The 20,282-nt window shown below is 45.5% G+C and overlaps 1 protein-coding gene across 2 annotated transcripts in view; it reads right to left on the reverse strand.

Moving 5' to 3' along the window:
* LOC8041450 (serine/threonine-protein phosphatase 4 catalytic subunit) overlaps window positions 1-19,126 on the reverse strand; it is a 47,104-nt gene extending 27,978 nt beyond the window's left edge. Inside the window, exons 1-4 of one of the 2 annotated variants that reach the window (XM_002414683.4) lie at window positions 18,764-19,126; window positions 18,188-18,346; window positions 13,141-13,293; window positions 5,320-5,493 (exon numbers count right to left, since the gene is read on the reverse strand). In XM_002414683.4, coding sequence (XP_002414728.1) covers window positions 5,320-5,493; window positions 13,141-13,293; window positions 18,188-18,346; window positions 18,764-18,766 — 489 coding nt within the window. In that variant the 5' untranslated portion in view covers window positions 18,767-19,126. Of the gene's footprint in view, window positions 1-5,319; window positions 5,494-13,140; window positions 13,294-18,187; window positions 18,347-18,534; window positions 18,659-18,763 lie in introns of those variants that run through there. The other variant, XM_029987857.4, reaches the window with a different exon arrangement.
* Between the last annotated feature and the right edge of the window lie 1,156 nt (window positions 19,127-20,282).

The raw sequence follows: 20,282 nt of genomic DNA on the forward strand, positions 1-20,282 counted from the left end.
AGTTTTTTCGCGCGCTTCCGACTCGGGATACACAGGAAGAATAAACGGAACAAAGGATTGCAAGACCAACCAAGCTAAACGCGCTCATTGTTGCCAATCGAGTCAATAGAAATCAAAACCAAGACAAAAAAAAAAAAAAAAAGATTTGGCGCACGTTAAGCGATTTGGAGCATAATGGCACTAGCTATTGGCTGTGGCGCAGTTTTCGCAAAATGGCGCAGGATGGCGCAGACAAATGCGTCTGGCGCAAAATGGCGCAAATGGCGCAGCCGTTCCACCCCTGTAGTAAGCGTGATCTTTCTTCTTCCTAACCCTTTGAGGCCATGTGCCGGATGTCACCCGACAAAGAAATATTCCCAGTGAGGTCCAGTGTAGGGGCTCCAGCAACAGTCTCATATCTGCTTTGTGATCAATTGTCGCGCGCACCCCGACAACTTCCAACTTGTGCAATTTATCATCAGGTGCGTAAGCATGATGCATTTAAATTGTAGTTTTATGTGAAAAGGCCCAAGTAATTTCGTATGCCTTTTATTTTCTGGACAAGCGGAATTTTGCTTGCACATTCGCGCCTCGTTTACCACGGCAGCCTTTTCTCCAATCCCTTTTTATGAAAGATATGTTAGCAATTCAAGTGACGGTGGTGGAGAAGACAAGCCTGAAGAGGATTCTGGAAGTTTCAGTAATAAATCCTGAGAGAATGATTGGGACAAATCCGTGAATGAGAGCGATAAGGCGAGTCTTACAAATTCTCAAAGCTGGACACCCTACATGAACACAGGCCAAAATTCTGAAAATCTTCATTCTGCAGTTCAAAATACAACACAAAGTTTTTTTGTTTTGTTTTTTTAACGGAAGTTTGATGATGAATTTTACATACGATTGCTAAGGGATTGTATTGTTTTTAGTGTAAAATATTTCTGACCCCCAACAACAATGCAAAAAGTCACCCTTCGACGGTCATTGCCGTACATGTATGGCAGCGATTACACAGTTGAAAGTTCCTGCCTAAACGCGAAACCGAGCGCACCGCAGGAGGTGCTGCATTCTGTTATGCCTCTCGGGAACTATAAACATTGTATTCACACTGCGTTTCGCCTTGCTGGTGCTATTTAGAGTTTTAAAATTAGGCACTGAATGCACGTGATATATACTATCGTGGACAATATGAGCTGAAACGGCGCTCCGGCCTGTGCACGGGACTACCTGCGCCGCATGACGCATCGCTCCGCAAACACGGCGCACCCTGAGGCCGAGATAAGTTATCACTTGTGCTCACTGCGCCGCTGCGCTCTTCCGGCCGTCTGCTAGCGAAAATATTGGCCGACGGAACCACCATCACGATGCTCGTGCCGTGCAGCCCAATGTTCACGTTTTCAGCTATCATGCATAGCAGTGCATGTAAAGAAAGCGCCAAAGTGGAAAATGAGTTTTCAGGCTCGTGTCTCCTCGAGGAGAGCTGCCCGACGGAGCTGCTTTGACCGCCAAAAAGGAGCCGATCTGAACATCATCAAACACGTTTGGAGGTGCATCAAGATAGCGATGTCACGGCGTCCCCTCCCCCGCGCCACTGCCGATGAATTGCGGGGAGCTTTGAGAGGTGAATAGGGGGGGGGGGGGGGAGATTCTTCGGGCCAAGCAGGCGTCTTGGCCGCGCTCTATGAATCTTTTCCAGACAGGATGAGAGCCGTGGACGCGGTATTACCTTCCATCGTAAGCTTTAGTGCACCTCAGGACCCCATGAACCGGACTTCAACTGATTGGAACAAAGCTTGCTGCTACGATTTCGACACACTGTTTGGCTCCGTTACCCAGCAGATACCTTTGAGTGGTGCATCCTTGATCTCGATCTTCTTGTATAGTGCAGTTGAACTTCCATGCCAACTATTAATCTTTTGTGTCTGACATTGTCCTCTGCGAATATTCCTTTGATGAACTTTCAAGCTCCTTCTCTTGGCAAATATGTGACTCTTTGTTGAACTTTATTGAGACTAGGCATTTGTAAATAAAACACTGATGCCTTGTCAGCACTTGTTTTGTTTGAAATAAACACGTGGGCCCAGAAACAAAGAAATATTAATTTTGAACATTTTCATATTAATCAAATCAAATCAAATCTTTATTAAATCAAGGTTACAAAACCTCCGTAGTAACATGCATGGTTACCGTTGTTTCTTTTTTCTTTTTTGCCACTGTGCTCAATAAAAACAAAAATAAAAATGTAAATATCTTGAAGCCGGACGGAATTTCATACAAATTTCGGCCTGTATTTTACGATATCCTACTTTGTGCGTGCACTTCAAAAAAAAAAAAAAGCCTGCAACGTCTTTTTATATGACTTCCAAAAAACGATAATCTCAGCTGCATTTTAAGATACTTCAACATTTTTTCTTGATCAGTCTGAGTTTTTTTCTACGAGATTCTACACGATAGACTGAAGTAAATCAATTGCAAAAAAGGAACGACAAGTGTAGTCTTCTGTCCCTCTCCCCTCCCCCCCCTTTCCCTGCCGCCTTACCACACACATGCCCGCTGTCGCACACGCCGTCTCGCTAGCAGACGGCCGGAAGAGCGCAGTGGAGCAGCGAGCGCAAGTGATAATTTATCTCGGTCTCAGGGTGCGCCGTGTGTGCGGAGCAAGGCGACAGGCGGCGCGGGCAGTACTGCGCGCCGGCCGGAGCGCTGTTTCAGTTCATAATGTCCGCGATAGTGCAAGATGGTCACCTCTTGTGTCGCCTGCTCTGGCAGTAGTGGCAAACACAGTGCTGGTTCTCTCAATTCAAACTTTTAATGCTTCTCAGGATTGGATTTAGAGGATGGGAGTTCCTCATCCAATAGAGAAGCTCCAAAAAGATTCTGCCTTTCCGAGTCCGCCAGAATATCCCGAAGGCGGATGTGCCAAAATTAAATTGAATGAAAGGCGACAATGTATCACCCTCTATATTTTCATTCAATGCTTCTCAACTTGTACAGCTTGCAAGCACTATATGTGCTCTTGTTAGACAATTAAAGGAAACCTGAAGAGGCTCTAGGAGAAAACGAGTTGGAGGTGAATTCTAGAGTATTTTTATCCCGTGAATCTGAATATCACGTTCGCTTTCCCCGAAGATGTAACTAAACGCAAGAAAACACAAAAAACCTCCGACCAGTCGTTCTGTCATTAAAGGGTCTTTCAGCCGCCAAGCGCATGTTGCTCTGTGGGCAGTGCGCGTGCAATTGCAAGCTTGCCAGGTATATTCCCCTGCACTGACACCAGTTGTGACGTCTTTTTCTGACCTTTTTAAAAATAGCAAGTGCGCGCGCATAGCTTTGATAGCTGCTGAAGATGCGCAAGCACAAAGATTCTGAAAACTCCTTTTATGACGTAACGCAATCCACGCGAGTTGGTCCCGCGTGTATATTGCATCGTGAAATACGATTCTGCTGCATTCGCAATCTGCGGTATTTGTTCCCGTAACATACGAGTTTGTAGCGGATTCCTGCTTTTTTGTCCGTGATCTGCGCGCGCGATATCGGTTCCCGTGACAGGCAAGTTTGTAGTGGGTTCCCGCCTGCTTATTGCACCATAGAACTTGCATCTGCTGCATCTGCTGCATCCGCAATTCGCGGCATTCGTTCCCGTGAGATGCGAGTTCTCGGCAAAATTCCGCGGGTCTTTTGCACCATAAAACTTGCATCTGCTGCGTCCAGGATATGCGGCATTCGTTCCCGTAAAATGCGAGTTCTCGGCAGATTTCCGCGGGTACTTTGCATCGTGAAACGCGAATTCGCGGTGCCCGCGATCTGCGGTATCAGTTCCCACGTCACATGGTTTGTAGCTGGTTTTTGCTAAAGTTTTACTGTGGCATCCCCAAAGATAGCCCACCCCATGTTTTTCACCATTTATCTCTTCATTTTGGGTGAGCGTTCTTTCGGAACTTTATGGTAGTTCACTGGAAACGCCCCTTGTTCCGCTTCAATGAATAGATATTGACTACAGAGTGATGCCAAATTATCTCCGACCCCCACTTTTTAAGAAAGCGACCTTTGTATTTATCGGAGAGGGAACCAAGCCCGTGAAAGTGGCTTTTGTATCGATCGGTCGATACAAAAGTCGAGTCGAAAGGTGAAGCAAAAATTTACAGGAAGGCAAAACCCTCTTCCACGTTGGCCACGGCATCACGGAAACGATGGGACGCCATTGGATGCGGAGGTGGCGGAGGGATGTATGAATTCCTTTGAGCGGCATTTGCTGCTACTCTCTTGACCTGTAACTTACTATAGTGCCAAACGTGCCTTAGAGCATTGGGGAACAGGTTGAGCTCAGCTATTTTGTGGGCAGGGTCTTTCTTGCTGCTCTTTTGTCGTAACGCACTGTAAAAATACTTCTTACAAAATATTGACAATTAAAAAAAAAAAAAGACAGAGGTAACACGAAATTTGGCAACCAATCCAAGGAGTAGCTTGGCACACAGTCTAACATTCAAGGGCTATGCTGTTGACTCACCAGAGGCCAACATGGGGCACAGACTGGCTACCAGCGTTGCTTTGGCGTTAGGTTGGAACTCGCGTTAAATCGATGCGATCCCCAGCCGGACTCTGCACCCGGGTGACACGCTTCTGTTCCGGCCTTACAAAACCGGGAACTGCGGGGACTCAGCCGGATTACAGAGTCGGCGTTACGCTACAATGAGCAACTCCAGAAATGTGCGAGTGACCTACCAAAAAAAAAAGCCGCAGCTGAAATTCACTCGTAATAAATGGAAGTGGTCACAAATTCAGTGGAATCTATTGGCCCAACTACTGGCCTAAATTTAAGTATGCTAATGGTGGTTAAAATCCTGTACTCGTTCGTCGACCACAAACATATGAAAGTTAGGGTCTTCTTCGTTTTCGACTTGTTTCAGTTTTGTTGATGGTATAGAGAAACTCCCGCTCTGTACGAGGCACTTGGTTGAGTAAGACTCTCGATAATGTTCTCCACACTTTGTTGCCGTGAGCTGTCTGAAAGGAGACGAAGCCGAGCGTTCCGAGGATTTGCGTGACAGCCCCAAATCCGTAGCGCAAAGAAGCTTGTCGTCTCGGTGACATTGATCAACCATACAGCAAACCAACGTCTGGAACGCTCAGGCTCTGCATCAATGCCAGTCTTCAAATTATTCCTTCATCAGCCACTAAAGGGCAGCCTTAGCACAAACAGAGAATATACGCTTATATGATGATAGTTATCAAGGTGGCCAGACTGAATTTCAGAAAGGGTCTATTCACGTAGAGAATATTAATAGACTTCACAATGAAACCTGTGCTCCAAAAGGGCCAAGAAAACGAAAAGGCGTCCCCCACCTTTCCGTCGATGACGGCCGAGAGGGAGAGGTAGTCGAAGATCTCGGTGCAGTAGCGCCAGACGGTGATGGAGCCGTACTTCCGCAGGCACTCGTCGTAGAAGCCGTACACCTGAGTGATCTGGCGGCTCTCGTGGTTGCCCCGGATCAGGGTGATGCGGTCGGGGTACCGCACCTGAGAGGAGCAGCCAGTCAAAAGGAGGTGCAGCCTCATAGAAAAAAGTCAAAACTCTGAAAAACAAACCAGTATCTGGTAGATATGTGAAGGTTTGTGTTTAGTTTATGCTACTTTCAATTCTAGCTGTTCCTGCAGTATCACACTTTAAGAGCTACACAGTACCATTTATTAAACGATGTATACAAAATTCAAAACACAATGCTAACAAAAAATTTTTTTAAATAAGCAGCCGACATAGCATTGCTTTGAGAAAAGTTTAGTCATAGACTTTATGTACAAGTTATCAATAAAACATTAATCTTTCAAAAAAAAAACAAACTTGCAAGCTCATAATAACAAAGTTTTATAGATAAGATTTACATCCTGTCAAAATGAATTATACTATACTGAGTGTTCCTCACGACTGCGGTAAATAAGAGTACAAACAAGGAGGACATTTATTTCAACTAGCAATTTTTTTATTTTGCATTTTATTCAGCCAGCTGTGAAAACAAAGAAATTTATTGATGTGTGCCGATTGTGGCAGGTATTTTTTGTTCGTCAACAATTGTTCCATCCTGTGCTATACACCCATATGCACAACAGAGAAGTGGCAGGGATGCACAAGAACTACGACAACCCCATAAAGGGGTTGTCAAACACACGGCTCGCAAGTCCGCAAGCATCCCGGGACTGTGTGCCCTCGCTCAGACGTCTCGAGCGCTATGTACTCCACAAATAATAGACTCGTGTCATTGATGCCTTTCTGCTCCAAACATAGCTCTGGTCTTATAACATGTTCACATACTTTGCGCTATTCTGTTTCCTTTTATAATAAAACTTGCAGTTGTATTTCAATCCACTGATCAAACCGTCATGTGCTCAGAGCTGCATTTTATGAGGAAAGCAGTGGACGCTAACTCCAGTTTCAGTCTTTGGGGCATGAGCCGACATCTCTAGCGTAGCCACATTTTCATTTTGTATGCTTTATTTCTCTCCTTCCTTGTTTTCGAAACTTTTGCAGCTGGTCGCGATGCAGGAGTTTGGCACCCAGTGAACCCTCTTTGACCATGGCCACCATGGCATGCTTCACTTTTCAAGGCTAAATGAAACATCAGTAAGAGCGGAATTCAGCATTAAAAGAAAGTAACTACAAAATCAATCTCTAAATATAAGGGGGCCAAAATTTAAAAACCACTCAGTTTCTTGTTTAGGGGCCACTGACTGTTGAGGAGCAGCTTCCTCTTCTTCTGAGAGCAAATATGACTGTTCAACTGCAGCAGCCACTTTTTACAAGATGTTGTCTTTTCCTCTTGGTCACATGGCACAAAACGTCTGTTGAATATTTTCGAGTTTGAAGGGGCACTGACACATCAAAATCATATTTTTTTTATTATCCGAAACAATTGAAAACGATGCCAGGACATTACCCTCAAAATTCGAAACTTGGGAATTCAGTATTTGTGAAGTAAAAAAAAACAATTTCCAAATGTTGAATTCGAAGTTCCCGCGCGATCCGCGCACGTCAAATATTGCGGAGTCCTGAGAGTCCCCTTTCTTTCACAACTCCGTGCCGTTGCTATCGCGACCCAAAGCGAGGAGGAAAGGAGCAAGTGCCGGCGGACCGGTTTTGAGCGGTGTCGCCTGTTTTTCGTGGGAGGATACAAATCCAGGAGGCGGCACCTCAAAGGACTCTGATTTTTGATATTTCAAAAAGAAAAGCGTAGTGCGATCGCGATTGTGTTAAAAAACATGTTTTACGATTGCCGTTATTAAATGTTATAGAAATGTTGCCTACAAAGCTTCTAAATTTCATGATTCTTGACGTCACGAATCAAAAGAAGCGAGGAGGCGAAAAGCGGGAGAGGAGGGCAACAAAAATAAAAAGGCGGGCGCGCGCGTGGGAAAATTTTTTTTCGCAATGCGTTTTTTTTTTTGCGTGTCTATGACTATAACGTGCATCGTCTTAGACAATAAAATAAAATACGACCCTTGGGGTGTCAGTGCCACTTTAAGTATATTTTCTTTGGGATTAAGTTGTGATTAGTCTAAGGTTTTGCTTCTCAGTTCTTTCTCGCGTAATAAACATATAAAAAAAAAAAAATTCGCCTCCGCACGGTGGTTGAGCATCGGGCTCACATTTTTGGTGTCCTGGGTTTTGGGGTTGTAGAGAATTTTTTTCTTTCTTCTCTATCTATCCTCTTATCACTCCCACTCGCTCATGCATTTTTTTGTCTGTTACAGATCCAAATTTTTTCGGGAAAGGGTCCAAGGAGAAAAGGGGTAGGGGGGAGGGGGCTGCTAAAAGAACTGCAATTGCATTTAAAATGACCTTTCATGGGTTCTACTGTTGTTATTAATGAAAACATGTCACACAAAGGTTGGTACTTTTCAGGTGTACCGAGCTCTGACCCACCACTGCATGTAATTCAGGGAAAGCATAGGGGAAAACCTGGGTGGCTGGCTCTCGACTGGCAATTTTCTCGCAGAAAAAAGCCAGATTTCGAGTTGTGAATATTTTTTCTCGACTGTTGGTCCTCGATCCGCAAACATGGGGGAGCGCACAAATGCCTCATTGGATTATAGGTTGTCTTTTGAAGGACAAGCTGTACTGTCTTTTTGGCAAGGCTAAAACTCTTTCCCCTTTCATGCACAAAAGCAACATTCAAGAGGATACAGTACAGCAATTTTCGGTTCCATTTGCTGGCGGACATCGGAAAGAGGGAAGACAGAGAATAAAAACTCTGGGTTGGCTTTTGTAAGAATGGCCGTGTCACAAAGATGCTCCAACTTTTTCTCCAGCACTCAGAGTTGGGTACTACGTGAGAAGCGACTGGATAAGACTAAGCGTCACACACGAAACTGTCGACAAGCCACCTGGATGGCCACTTCCGCTTAGACAAATAGAGCTTTCTTGAAAGTCGCTCTAGCCACCCTGTCCGGAGTCGAACAGTGATGGAGGCATCACACAGCCTCTCCACGAAAGGAAAATTAAAAATTTTACAACACTACGGCAGGCAGCAGAGAAATGATTGGCACAAACTGGTTGAAGTATATGTGCCCTTCAGTTCACGAAGCTGAGGGTAAGTGATTTGGACAATTTGCTCCTTTTGTGACCATCATTGGAGCAAAAATGTTGGAGCTTATGCGACCACGGAACGTCCTTCTTCCTCGTGGGCGACTTTGTCAGCCATGGGGAAGAGGAACACAAAAGTGCCGACAGCAAAGAGTTGGCGCGCAGGATCACCTTTGCAAATGCAGTGATGGTTTTGTGGCAGGCATAATGTTGCTTAGGAGCAGCTAGTGACACATCATTTTGAAAATTAATTGATGATTGCATCATTAAATGAGACAAACTTTGATAATACTTCAGTGTTCACATTTTATATTGAAATATATTGCCTATTATCTTTTGTAATTATAATGCATATAATAATAAAAAGGTACAACATGACACACACCTCTTTTTTCTAATAAGGCTCAGGTCGATGTGGATTTCATTTATACTAGGGTTAAAAAAAATGTCTGAAAAATGAATCGTAGCAAGATACTTCACTTGAAATGAAGTGTCTCGCCCACTCCATATTTCTAAAATTCCGGAAAAAAACAAGCATATCCGTTGAAGCGTCAATCAATGTGTTGCTTACTGACTGTGATGGCATACCGACCGCGAGACAGTACGACGGTGGACGCAAGCACCGGCTGCTGCGCAATCTAAATACCGCCTTCCGCGTGCCCACATTCGGGATATGGACGCTCAACCTAGAGCATGCATGTGCGCCCATAAACCTTTGGTTCACCGTGCATGACTTACAGGACGCCTTGAATGGACTACTTTACACAATGAAAATATGTTCCACGAAGATTTACAAACCTACAAGACTCAAATATCTAATATCATGTGCTGCAAACACCTCCCTTCAATATTAAAATATTAACAAAAATTGAAGTTAGTTTGGGGCCTTTTCGATCAACTGTTGTGCGGGAACTACCTGGACTACTTTTTCAAATAAACGTCCACATTTTTTTTTCCTTTTTCGGCATTGTTTTTTGTGTTGTTGTTGTTTTTAAATTAAGGGTCGACCTACAATCCAGAACAAGAGACAAAAAAGGTAGACCTGTAATAGAAGGTACTGAGCCTAATTTTGGATCCGATTGCGCTGAACAGTGGATGCACTTTTAACAAACCAATGCGGCGCGGTGAAGATTGATGCACACATGCCAGTGCGAGGTGGTGAAGATTGACACCAAATAGCGATAGTGTCACGGCGTGGAAGCATATGGCCGAGATGAAGATCAAGTTATCTCACCGGGAGTATGAGACCCAACCTGGTTCTGTCTTACAACAGCAACCGCCATATTATTTTTTTTCTTGCGACTTCTAGCTCCATGACATTGCCAACATTATTGTTTGGAAGTTCAGATGATGAAGTGGATAGCAGTGTTGCGGAGTTGCCACTCCGGAGTTGGAATGTTTCATGAATCATTCCGCATTTTCGAGACCCCTGAATGAAATGGGAATGGAATGGCGGCAACGTTGAGGGGAATGGAATGGGAATGGAATTAGATGCCTTTTGCCTGGAAGGGAATGGGAATGGAATGGGCCCGGTTCTATATATATGTATGTATTTACGTTCAGTTATACCGAGCCAGTCAGGGAGTGAGTTGTTCAGAAATAAAATGAGCGGGAAACTGCGAACCCGCGTAAGGCCCTAACAGACTTACAGTTAAACCTCGATGTAACGAAGTCGGTAAAATTCGCAATTTACTTCGTTACATTGAAATTTCGCTAAATCAAAATTTAACTTTAGCATGCAAAAAAAAAAAATTTCGAAACATTTTACGGGTAAGAAAACTCACCGAAAATGACATTTATTTTGGGGCAAAGTACTCCGCGAGTTTTGCTTGCGCCTTTACGACAGTAGCAGCGGCGTCATACGGCGTTCGAGCGCCCAAAGCGCTTGCACGGCATCTTGCTGCGTATGCGACGCCGTGTACCTCCTCAGTACGTCCACTGCGTCGAGCACTTCCCGAGTGCTCGTGATCTCAGCACTTTCTTCAGGATGGCGTCCAAAACGTTCGCTTTCTCATCCAAAAAAAGAACTTTACGTTTCCTTATGCCAGCAAGCACGTGAGTGAGCCGCCCGGTTGAAAAATAAAGCTGTTTAGTTTAGGCGGTGCCAATGTTTCTAACCTACACAGCACTCTTGCCCGCACAGTTTACTTGCCCCCTTGCGCCCACAGTGTGCTTGCGCCTTTGCTTTACATCACGGTCGCAAGACGATAATCGGTCTTCTCGGTCTTCTCCTAGATGGTACTGCCCGTGCGGTCGCGCCATCACGTCGCTCCCCCGCTGAAGTTGGCTCCCGCGCTACCCGCGGTACAGTGGACTATGATGATCAGTGAATGTCAGTCTGTCAGTGGTGATGCTGTTATGCCGTGTAAACTTTTTGCTCGGCATTTTCTGGCCAGCCCCGCGGAATCCGCTTTGCCGCATGCCTCGCCGGCGCTACCGGCGCCGCATCCTCGGGCAGCCTAGGAACGTTGGAAGGCCTGTCCCCGTGAAGTAACCTTTCAAAGCGCTCGCGTTTGCACATAATTTTTTTTTTACCACGATTTTTTTTGCGAAGTTGTTTTTTAGAGTATATTTATTTATTGCCTTCTATGGCAATGGCGCTTTGTTATATTGAAATAGCAGCAAAATGGACTTCGTTATATAGAGACTAAAAATACATGGGGTCTATGGGCAAATAATTATGAAAAATAAAATACTTCGTTAAATCGAGGATTTCGTTACATTGAAGTTCGTTATATTGAGGTTCGACTGTATATGCAAAAACAAATGCAATACAAAAAACAAGCGTCAATGCAGGGGGGAGGGGGGGGGGGCGGCGGTGGCGCCTTTCACCAGTGAAGTTCAACATGTATCCGAATGCGTCTGCGCCTATAATATTGCACGGCTCAAGGGTACGCCGACGAGAACGTGACCCGCTGCTCTGGTGATCCGATACCCAGGAAGGAGGCCAGACGTGGCCTCGCTGTGCGGACCCACATTTTGTACACCTGCGACTCGTCTCGAGCGCGCTGTTTCTCGGAGAGCTCGCACCTGTGCCCGCCATCTTGGGTCGCAATCCGCGAGCTCTCTGTTTGAATGATGCTAGGCGAAACTTGAAGACTGCCATTCATGCGTTGGAGGCAGAGAGTCGGCAGGAAGGACCGTCACAACAGGGATGCCACCGTATCAATTTTTCAACCGTAACAGAAGATAAGACATGTGCTTTAGGATGCTTCAGGTGGTCCACTTTTTTCGAAAATTCCAAATGCAACAACCTGCATGGTCTTCAACGAGGTCACCTACAACGAAAGTATGTATTGTCCTTTCATACAGCAGCGTGGGTAAAGTTTCATGTTCAAGGCAACACATACAGATACAAGGATACTAGTTCACCCCACCGTGACGTCATGTGATCAGTGCTGACAGGGGATGCCCTTATCGGACAGGGAAGTGCTGATGTTTTGATGGAATTCATTTAGAGGTCGAAGCCTTTTCGCATCACTAGTCAGTCAGACAGGATGCCGGGGAAGGGACCGCAGTCAATCCTTGGTGGAACGTTTTTTTAAACCCATTGAGGACTCTTTGCCCGGAACCACTACCTTCAAGGCGAAGTACCAAGCCTGCGGAAAAGTAATTTCGGGACCAAAAAAAAAAAAAAAAAAACTTCCACTTTAAACTTAAAGCCTTATCTCAGTTGGCGTCTCAAAGAAATTTGAAAAGTGTATTGCATTATCAGTATTTATATTTCTGCCCTCCCTAAAATGTATTCTTGTATTTGTATTTCCAAAGACTTTCTGCCTATTTTTAAAATGTATTTCCGATACGTATCGCGATACATTTTTACGGATATATTTGAGACTTGAGTATCAGTATCTTAGTAGCTATCTTCATCTATCCCAGTATTTGTATTTCCAAATATATTTTTGAATATTTCTGCCCAACCCTGCAACGTAATGCAGCTGTCTAGTGACACCTTTAACGTTTAGGAATTAAAGGAATGGAATGGAACGATTCAGCCAATCCAGGAGTGGGAATGTGCCCAGTGTACCCATTCCGAGGAGTTGAAAGGAATGGAATTATCGAAAACTCTAATTCCCCGGAATGGAATTGAATGGAATGGTGGATAGCACGGTAGACAAGCGAATGTTTCCTACAGTAAGTAGAGACACCGCAAAATAATGTTCTACCATTTACTTTGATTTAACTTCTCTCAGTATTAGTGCCGACAAATATTAAATTAATTTTGTGCTTTGTTTAAAGGCTTGTGTACACTTCGCGCTTTACATTTTTTCCCGTCTCCTACTTTCCTATATCCTCTCCACTTTTTTCCCTTTCCCAGCTTGGCACACCTCAAAGCTCCAGGAGAGGGGAGCGCTAAGAGGATTATCTTCCCAGCAGAAAACCGAGGTTGTATGTGGGCCTTTAAGCACATCTTGACGCAATTTTCAACAATGGCATTTCGGTGAGACACTTTACAGACTTGCGTTTACGGCACACCTTTGTACAAATGGCGCGGCACTTCAGTCACTACAAATGTGTGCAGAGGCCCTCCCCCACTGCCTCGGTCGCCAGGGCCCGAATGGAGAGTGTGTATGCACGTGCAAACACACCTTGAGCGCCAGTAGCAGCAGGAAGGTTTCGACGCTGTAAAAGCCCCGGTCGACGAAGTCGCCCATGAAGAGGTAGTTGGTGTCCGGCACGTCCCCGCCCACCTTGAACAGCTCCTTCAGGTCGTAAAACTGGCCGTGGATGTCCCCACACACCTGCGTGGCAAACCCCGAAAATGACATTGGCACCACTGGTCAGTCGCAACCTTCGCCAAGCGCCCTTCCATCCATCCGACGGGCTTGCAGTCGCTTCTATACTACCGTTTCACACTATACACTACAGCTTTTTAGTTAATTAGGCAACGAATTCCGCCATTGCGCCTTATTTCTAGTGGCCATAATAGCCACCAACTTGGCCCAAGGGCTCAAATTACCCTATCTCAGCTTCCAATTCTTCTAAAATTAAAAAAAAATATAAAAATTGCATGTCTTTATGCTTAATCAGGTTTGTTGACTAAAGTCGGAACTGTATTTTTCTTTTTTAGAGCGCAGCCAATGTTGGGCAGCTGAAATCCCAACTTTCGCAAGCCTGAAGAATGCCATGTACAGGGAGCGACGCCGTCATCAGCCAAGACTAACTGCAACTGCGGACGACATTCAACTGAGCCTGTTGTACCAACAGACAAAAGACGGCCATTCCTTCTACTAGGATCATGTGATGAGCTAGTTGGCTATAGATTACAAAATTAAAAGTAGCGCTAAAGACGAGGACAAGTAGGAGACACAGACACAGACAGGTATAAATATCAATTATTTGTCAGCGCCTATCCGTGTCTGTGTCTTCTACCTGTCCTCGTCCTTAGCGCTACTTTTAATTTCCTAAGGCCATTCCTTCGTCGTAATCGATGACATTAAAGGGGCACTGACACATCAAAATCATATTTTTTTTTATTATCCGAAACGATTGAAAACGATGCCGGGACATTACCCTCAAAATTTGAAATTTGGGAATTCAGTATTCGTGAAGTAAAAAAACAATTTCCAAATGCCGAATTCGAAGTTCCCGCGCGATCGGCGCCGGTGCCTTGACGTCAAAAATTGCGGAGACCTGAGAGTCCCCTTTCTTTCACCCCTCCCTGCTGTTGCCATGGCGACCCAAAGCGAGGGGGAAAGGAGCCAGCGCCGGCGTTCCGGCGGACTGGTTTTGAGCGGTCTCGCCTGTTTCCCGTTGGAGGATACAAATCCAGGAGACGGCACCACAACGAACTCCCGATTTTTGGTATTTCAAAAAGAAGGGCCGTAGTGCGTTCGCAATTGCGTTAAAAAACATGTTTTAGGATTGCCGTAATTAAATGTTATAGAGATGTCGCCTACAAAGCTTCTAAATTTCATGATTCTTGACGTCACCGATCAAAAGAAGCGAGGAGGCGAGAGGCGGGAAAATCAAACGACAAAAACAAAAAGGCGCGCGCGCGCGCAAAAAAATTTTTTTTCGCGATGCGGTTTTTTTTGCGTGTCTATGACTGCAACTTGCATCGTTTTAGACAATAAAAATAAATACGACCTTTGGGGTGTCAGTGCCCCTTTAATGTCATTGATTACGATGACATTAGTGTTAGTGGCTCTCGGATCTTGACATTTGCATCACGGGAGGGTTTGCTGCGCTTGTCATCCGGGTAGATGCTCTTTGTTGACGGCACAGTTTTTGTTGTGCCTCAGATTCTTATCAACTACTGACCACTCATGTCATGTCGGATGGCAAACACTCACTTACAGTGTATTTTCTGTTGTCCGATAGATCTCGTGAGACACATGTTCGAGCATTTCAAAACTTGAAGGGTGTATTCACTGCTGCAGGCGTCGTATTTCCGAATCCTGACACATTTCTTAGAGACTTCGAGCAGGCACTCATCGCAGGCATGCTAACTTTATTCCCAACCGCAATCCATCATGGGTGCCATTTCCATTTTATAAAAAGAGTGTGGGCTGCAGTGCAAAGAGCCGGCCGCCAAACCGCGTACGGGCAGGATGATACTATTAGGTCCCTTATTAGGAAGATGGTGGCCCTGTCGTTCAAGCCAGATCCCGACGTCCAGCGTGCATGGCTGGTTTTGCAACAAAAAGGCACATCCCTCGGTGTTTCAGGCGTCATCACTGTGCTCGACTATTTTGATGGCGCCTGGATAAATGGCCATTTCTCCATTCAACAGTGGAACCACCACGGAAGCCGAGGACCGCTAACAAACAACCATATGGAGTCCTGGCACCGCAAGATAAACGCAATGTCAGGGAGGGCTCACCCGAACATTTACAGCTTCATCGATTTGATCAAACGGGATGAGGCTTTGACAGGGGTATCTTTGCAGCAGCTTCCAAATGGTGGTGCCGTGAGGGCCAGGGGGCACAAGTGGGTTAGCAAAAACCACTAACTATCAGAACTGGAGTGTCAAATTTCTGATGACACAATTTCCCTGTTTCTCAACAAGGCGAAGGCATTTTCTGGTCTATGATGTTTTTGCGTGTGCACGAATGTTCAGTGTCTGAAATTGTAAAAGAAAATAAAGTCGCAATCATATGCCTGTCAGCCTGTCTGATTTGTCGCTCTCCAAAATATCAAGATCACTAATGTGATTAATAGAAGAGCAAACGCAAGCGCTTTGGGTACCTTAAAAATAGTGTCGTGATGGCGACACTAATTTTAGCTTACCCAATGTGCTAGTGTACGTAAGACTTCATTGTATGTAGCGCGACACTGTTAGTGCGAACAAGCGATCGGCGGCATTGCTGTCTATCTTGTATAATTAAAAGGCTACCATAAAAACTATTACTGTCTTTGGAAGTGCTCATATGAGCCACTACCCTAAGCCCTCAAATTTGGTGACTGCAAATACCATTTCGAGGTAAAATTAAAAAAAAAAAAAAGCGACAAGGTCGCTTTTGCAGTAACGGTGTCACAAAGTGTACATAGACCGTTTCGCGGTAGCACGTAAAGGGTTCAAACAGGAATGGGTTGTTTCGGGCTACACCTCACATCAGCTCTGGTGTTCACTGTGCTGCGCGGAACACCAACCACACGTTCCGATGTTCCCTTTAAGAGTAGACTGCTCTGTAACTGCTTCAGCTTTCTTCAACCATCAAACATCATGAGTGAACAACCAGAAGCAATTTATGGTTTCAGACAGAATCTATAAAAGCAAAAGGTGAACACCAAATCTATTCTGAACCAACATAAAGGGACACTGACAGGGTATTTATGCTCACCAAGGTTTTTATTTATACATGACGTATGAGAGCCGAACCCTAGAACACAATTTGCCTACCTAGAACACAATTCGTGGCTCGAAATTTGTTTTCGTTACGCCCGAAAACCGACGATTGAGAAATGACTGGTTCGAGTCATGCTTACTCTCTCCTCCGTGGTCATGTGCAGTTTGCTATGGTTTAGACACAACCACCAAAAATAATCAGTCGTGGCTCATCGAAGGCACACACTCAATACTAAAAATAGACAAAAAATTGGATACCCATTCTTTGTGGCTTCTAAAAAAAACTGCAAATATGTTGATTAAGAAAAAAAAAAAAAAGTTTAACAGCCACATGACTTTTGGTAACTTTCTCCTCCTCTATAGCTCTTCTTCCTCCCAGTCCAGTTTTGGTTTCGAGCAGTTGAGTTTTTTTTCACTTTATTAGATATATATGGAACGCTGTAGCAAAATATTGGTTGGGTCGTAGCCTTACGCCCTAATAAATCGTCTGGCAAAAAAATTAAGTTTTGGGGGGTTTCAGTGTCTCCTTAAAAGAAGAAAATGAATTTCGTAACAACCAAAACCACCAAAAAGATTGGGTTGTGTGTATGTTTATACAGCCTAGAACTTGGTCTGCCTCACAGGGGCGACGAGTCTCCCAGCTGTAGATGAGAAATTTAGCCAGTGCGGTACAGCCGCTAGCCTGGGGTCTTTAACGTGCATCACGCAGTAGTGATACACGACCGCACGCCGGTACGATGCTCATCCAGATCGAAACGGGCAGGGGTGGGGCTCGAACCCAGGATCCCTGGGTTCTGCAGCGCGAGCTTTCGCTCCACGTGCTCCGAGCTGGTGTGCGCTAGACCACTCGGCCACCGATCCCCCCAAAACCACCAAAGAAACACAAGCATACAGCTTTCTTTTAAAGAGGAAGTGAGGACAGTGTTGGTTTAACGGTAACTGACACTGAAAGAATAAAACACACATTTGGAACGTACAACCAATCTTTCATCCAATCGTAAATTAATTTTTTTAAAGACTGGTTGTCCGTCCCCAAATGCATGTTTTATTTGTTTAGCTTCAGCTTTCTTTTGCAGTGAACCTAGGTTGCAGGAAAACCTCAATCCAATGCAGGCAACTGTGATATGCAGTTTTGGAGCCTGCAATTCGTTTCCAATTTCAAAAAAAGAAGAAAAAAAAAAACTGCTAGGTTTTAGATACTGCAAAATTGAAACCTTGCAAACATGCAAAAATGTAGGGTCAATCAATGCTCCTTTACAAATACAGTTATTTTATATGGCTTAATGTCACTAGCTTTTCAAGTAAATAAAAATAAAATTTAAACCAACCCTTGACAGCCACGGGTGTCAAGGACCCTTTCCCCCACGTAAAATACACTTTAAAAACTTTTTATCGTAAAAAAAAAGAAAAGAAAACCGCCGTGTTCTCAAAAATGTTTGCAACCAATGGACGTAAGAAAAGAAGGTTGCAACAATTTTTTTTTTTTACAACTTTTACAGGTGTGTTTTTACCTCTCCATTACGATGGTTGCACATTTCACGTCAACAAACATTCCTCCCTGCAAACTGAGACGGAGTTGTAACGCACACACCTGAGTTGCGTTTTAACATCTTCATTTTCGCCCTTCCTTCTCGAAAGCCCACGAGGTTCATGCCAAGTCGGCCCACTGACCGCTAATTCATATGCGTCACATCCACGAAGTAGCTCACCTGAAGCAAACGTTGAACCTATGAAAGTTGGTATCCGAACAACGGCGCTCGCAGCGTACGCGCGCACATACAGGCACGCGCGCGCAGACTCCTTAAAAAACACACCTCCCTCACCGGTAAAGCAGCCGTACTTACGGTGACAGGAGAGTCAACTCGTTGGACGTTGCTCTCTTCGACGAGTATCTCGCGGGCCTTGGCGCACAGCGATTTCACCTCCGACTCCTTGATGATCTCACAGCGCCGCAACTGTTCGATCTGCCTGTCCAGGTCGCTGCAGTCTCCCATGCCCCCGTCCTGCGCGCAATCGAGGAAAAACAGACGCGGGTTCACGTAACCCAGAGATCGGCGAGACACGATGCGCCGAGGCACGGCACAGGGGAACACGTTTGGCCCCCGAAGGACGCGGGACGTTACGCGGGTCGAGAGCGGTCGCGGGCAGCACCAAGTCCGACGATCCCGACTCCCGAAGAGTTCGTGCTTACCAGAAACATGCTGGGAGCTTTTAGATATATGTCGGGGCCGACGGAAAGCGGATGAGATGGGCGTCGGAAGCGGCAAAAAGACTTGGTTGGTTGAATGAGTGACAGGCGGCGGCGGCAAAAGAAAAAAGCGGCGGGACGACAAACCCGTATGTGAAAGAAACTCCGCTCGTGTGCGTCACCACAGGTCGTGGGGCTCTCGTTGCGAGGGTGAGCTTGACGGGGGACTCACCATTTTGTAGGGGGTTGTGGCACCGTCGCCGTTCGGGTAGACAGCGGAAGACGTTCACAAATTTTGAGGCTGAATCATTGCTGTCCCTTTTTTCTTTTCCTCGCACCCGCCGCTAACCACCAGCCGTGGCCGCCGTACCCGCACCGGACGCACAAAACACGTAAAAAATTATAACAACAAAAGAAAAATCGACACGTGATTGAATTCGGCCGCACTGACGTGATGGCATTGTTCAAATCACGCATATTCTGTAGAAAAATAAATAATTATAAACCTAAATTAATAAAAAATACATTATTTGTTATAATTTGTAAGTTTTTGAAGATTAACAGTTGACGCACGAAATTGTACGAAAACGAGAACGAGCTGCTGCAGTCCGCCTGGCCCGTCTCCTTCGGAGCAGAGTAGCGCCACTGATCTCTATGACAATTGCTGGATCGCGTTTGCCCGCTCCGCGAATGCGGTCACTGGCGGCCATCTTTAGGTAGAGTTATATCACCTCTAGCCAATGTAACCTGCTGCAGCCGCTATCATCCATCCATGGCAGATAGCGTTTTGGCAGGTGGGTTGGCAGGCTGCGGTCAAAATAGCGCGGGTGATATTGCGCGCTTGATTAAAATTATTTGACGAAACATGTTTTTGAAACCCGGCGTGAACAGTAGTCCGGTTTTTGAGGACCTGGTAAAAGTTTCACAAAATCGCAGCACAGCACGTATCGAAAGTCGCATCGAAAGAAGCATCGAAAGCAGACGACGGTTCGGAGTCTGCTTTTGATGCGAGCTGCGCTGCTTTCCGCCGGTGCTGCGCTTTCGTAGAACTTTTGCCGGGTCCTCAAAGATGAGGCTACCGTTCACGCCGGGTTTCAAGAATCTGCTTCGTCGAACAACTTCAATCAAGCACGAAATGTCACCCACGGTACAGTGTACTAGATCTACGGCTATTTTTATGGCAGCCTGCCGCCATTGCGCTGTCCGCCATATTACTATGATGGCTAGAGATGATATAACTCTACCTAAAGATGGCCGCCAGTGACCGCATTCCGGTCCATAGGAGGAGCTGGTCAAACGCGATCCAGCAAATAGACATAGAGATCAGTGAGTAGCGCACACTGATCTCAATGACAATTGCTGGATCGCGCTTGCCGCTCCCGCAAGTGAAGCCACCGGGCGTCACTCGCTTGGGATACGATTTGCCGTTTTCGCTAGCCTTTGCTGCGGTTTTCCAGCGTGCTGACGACACGTTTTCTACTCGTTCGTCGTCATTCGCCGAAGAAGTTTTTTGAAGACTCTGTGTATTGTTGAGACTTTCCGTTGTGAACACGTGGAAAATTTTACGAAAGTGCAGTGTCGCAGGAAAAAGGCACAACGCGTCGAAAGGAAGGGCTGGCGGCGTGTTCAAAGCATCCTTGGCACGCCGAGTGATGCATCTTTGTGCCTTCGCACGCTTGGATACCGGTCAAGAATTGACGCCGCGCCAAAGTTCTGAACGTGTGTCGCGCGTAGATGCCTTTAGATCATTT

Source organism: Ixodes scapularis, unplaced genomic scaffold (genome assembly GCF_016920785.2).
Source record: "Ixodes scapularis isolate PalLabHiFi unplaced genomic scaffold, ASM1692078v2 PGA_scaffold1__304_contigs__length_218370807, whole genome shotgun sequence".
Classification (NCBI taxonomy): Eukaryota; Metazoa; Arthropoda; class Arachnida; order Ixodida; family Ixodidae; genus Ixodes; species Ixodes scapularis.